The sequence below is a fragment of the Gadus macrocephalus genome, chromosome 5 (genome assembly GCF_031168955.1).
Source record: "Gadus macrocephalus chromosome 5, ASM3116895v1".
NCBI classification, from domain to species: domain Eukaryota; kingdom Metazoa; phylum Chordata; class Actinopteri; order Gadiformes; family Gadidae; genus Gadus; species Gadus macrocephalus.
Genome location: NC_082386.1, coordinates 20,624,000 through 20,625,647, shown reverse-complemented (window position 1 = coordinate 20,625,647; position 1,648 = coordinate 20,624,000). Strand labels below are relative to the sequence as shown.

At 48.1% G+C, this 1,648-nt stretch overlaps 1 protein-coding gene across 1 annotated transcript in view; it reads right to left on the bottom strand.

Annotated features, from left to right (window-relative positions):
• The window catches only part of g2e3 (G2/M-phase specific E3 ubiquitin protein ligase), a 17,420-nt gene that overhangs the window by 2,030 nt on the left and 13,742 nt on the right, over positions 1-1,648 (bottom strand). The window contains 5 exon segments of the mRNA XM_060052879.1: positions 8-153; positions 616-788; positions 1,301-1,375; positions 1,377-1,477; positions 1,480-1,485. Coding sequence (XP_059908862.1) covers positions 8-153; positions 616-788; positions 1,301-1,375; positions 1,377-1,477; positions 1,480-1,485 — 501 coding nt within the window.

The window sequence follows — 1,648 nt, the reverse complement described above, 5'->3', positions numbered from 1 at the left end:
AACCTACCTACTACTACTAAACGACCCACTACTACTAAACGATCAACTACTACTAAATGACCAACTACTACTATTACTACAAATTTAATTGATAAACAAGGGAACCAGCTCACCTGTTCAAATACTCCAAGTGTCTTCAGACCCTCTCGAAGCCTGACAGACAGACAGACAGACAGACAGACAGACAGACAGACAGACAGACAGACAGACAGACAGACAGACAGATCAGCAGGAGCTCTCAGGAATATCAGTACACTTTTCTGAATCCAGGTAACAGATTGGCCCTGTGGTAGTAAATGTTTATGCATATAGATAAGAGTATATATAGTGTATAGTATGTTTATCTATATGGTATATAGAATGTTTATCTATATAGATATACAGTATATATAGTATATAATATGTTGATCTATATAGATATACAGTATGTTGATCTATATAAATATATTGTATAGATAGAGTTGGATATGTTTATCTGTATAGATCTAGAGTGTATAGAAGGTTGATCTATATAGATATACAGTATACAGTATGTTGATCTATATAGATATACTGCATATATATAGTTGGATATGTTAATGGGTATAGATGTAGAGTGTATAGAAGGTTGTCCACCTCTGCAGAGGCAGCTCCAGCCTGGTGACCAGGGTGAAGCTGACCAGGTCGTCCACGAGGGCGTCACGCTCGTCCAGGCTGCTGATTGGTCGGTTACAGCCGGCCAGCTCCAGGTACTCCCAGCTACCTGCCATGACCCCCTTCAGGTCCTCCAAACTCTGAGCACTCGCCATCTGAAGACACCACAGTCAGCCAGTCAGAGGAATCCATCGACGTACACACACATGCAGAGAGACACACACACACACACACGCAGAGAGACACACACACACACACATGCAGAGAGACACACACACACACACACACGCAGAGAGACACACACACACACACGCAGAGAGACACACACACACACACACACATGCAGAGAGACACACACACATGCAGAGAGATACACACACACCCACACGCAGAGAGAGACACACACACACACACACACATGCAGAGAGACACACACAATTATCACACAACAATAATGTGTGTGGTGTGTGTGTGTGTGTGTGTGTGTGTGTGTGTGTGTGGTGTGTGTGTGTGTGTGTGTGTGTGTGTGTGTGTGTGTGTGTGTGTGTGTGTGTGTGTGTGTGTTTGCGTTTGGCGTGCGTGAGTGCGTGTTGCGTTTGGCGTGCGTGCGTACGTGCGTGTGCGTGCATGCGCTTGGCGTGCGTGTGTGTGTGTGTGCGCGCCGCACCGTGCTCAGCGTGCGTGTGAAGTGCGTGTCGGGGGTCATGTGATGCAGGCCGAGGGGCTCGTCGCCGGGGGGGGGCGAAGAGGCCCTGGAAGAGGGCGGGGCCGAGGAAGAGCAGGGGGGGGGCGCCGTGCACCAGACACACGGAGAGCAGCCGGCCCACCGCCAAGTAGAGGCCCCCCGCAGGGCTGGGGACACGCACACGCACACGCACACACACACACACAGATATAGATATAGGTTCTACAGTGAAGGTTCTAGATAGAGGTTCTACAGTGAAGGTTCTAGATAGATATAGGTTCTACAGTGATGGTTCTAGATAGATATAGGTTCTACAGTGAAGGTTCTAGA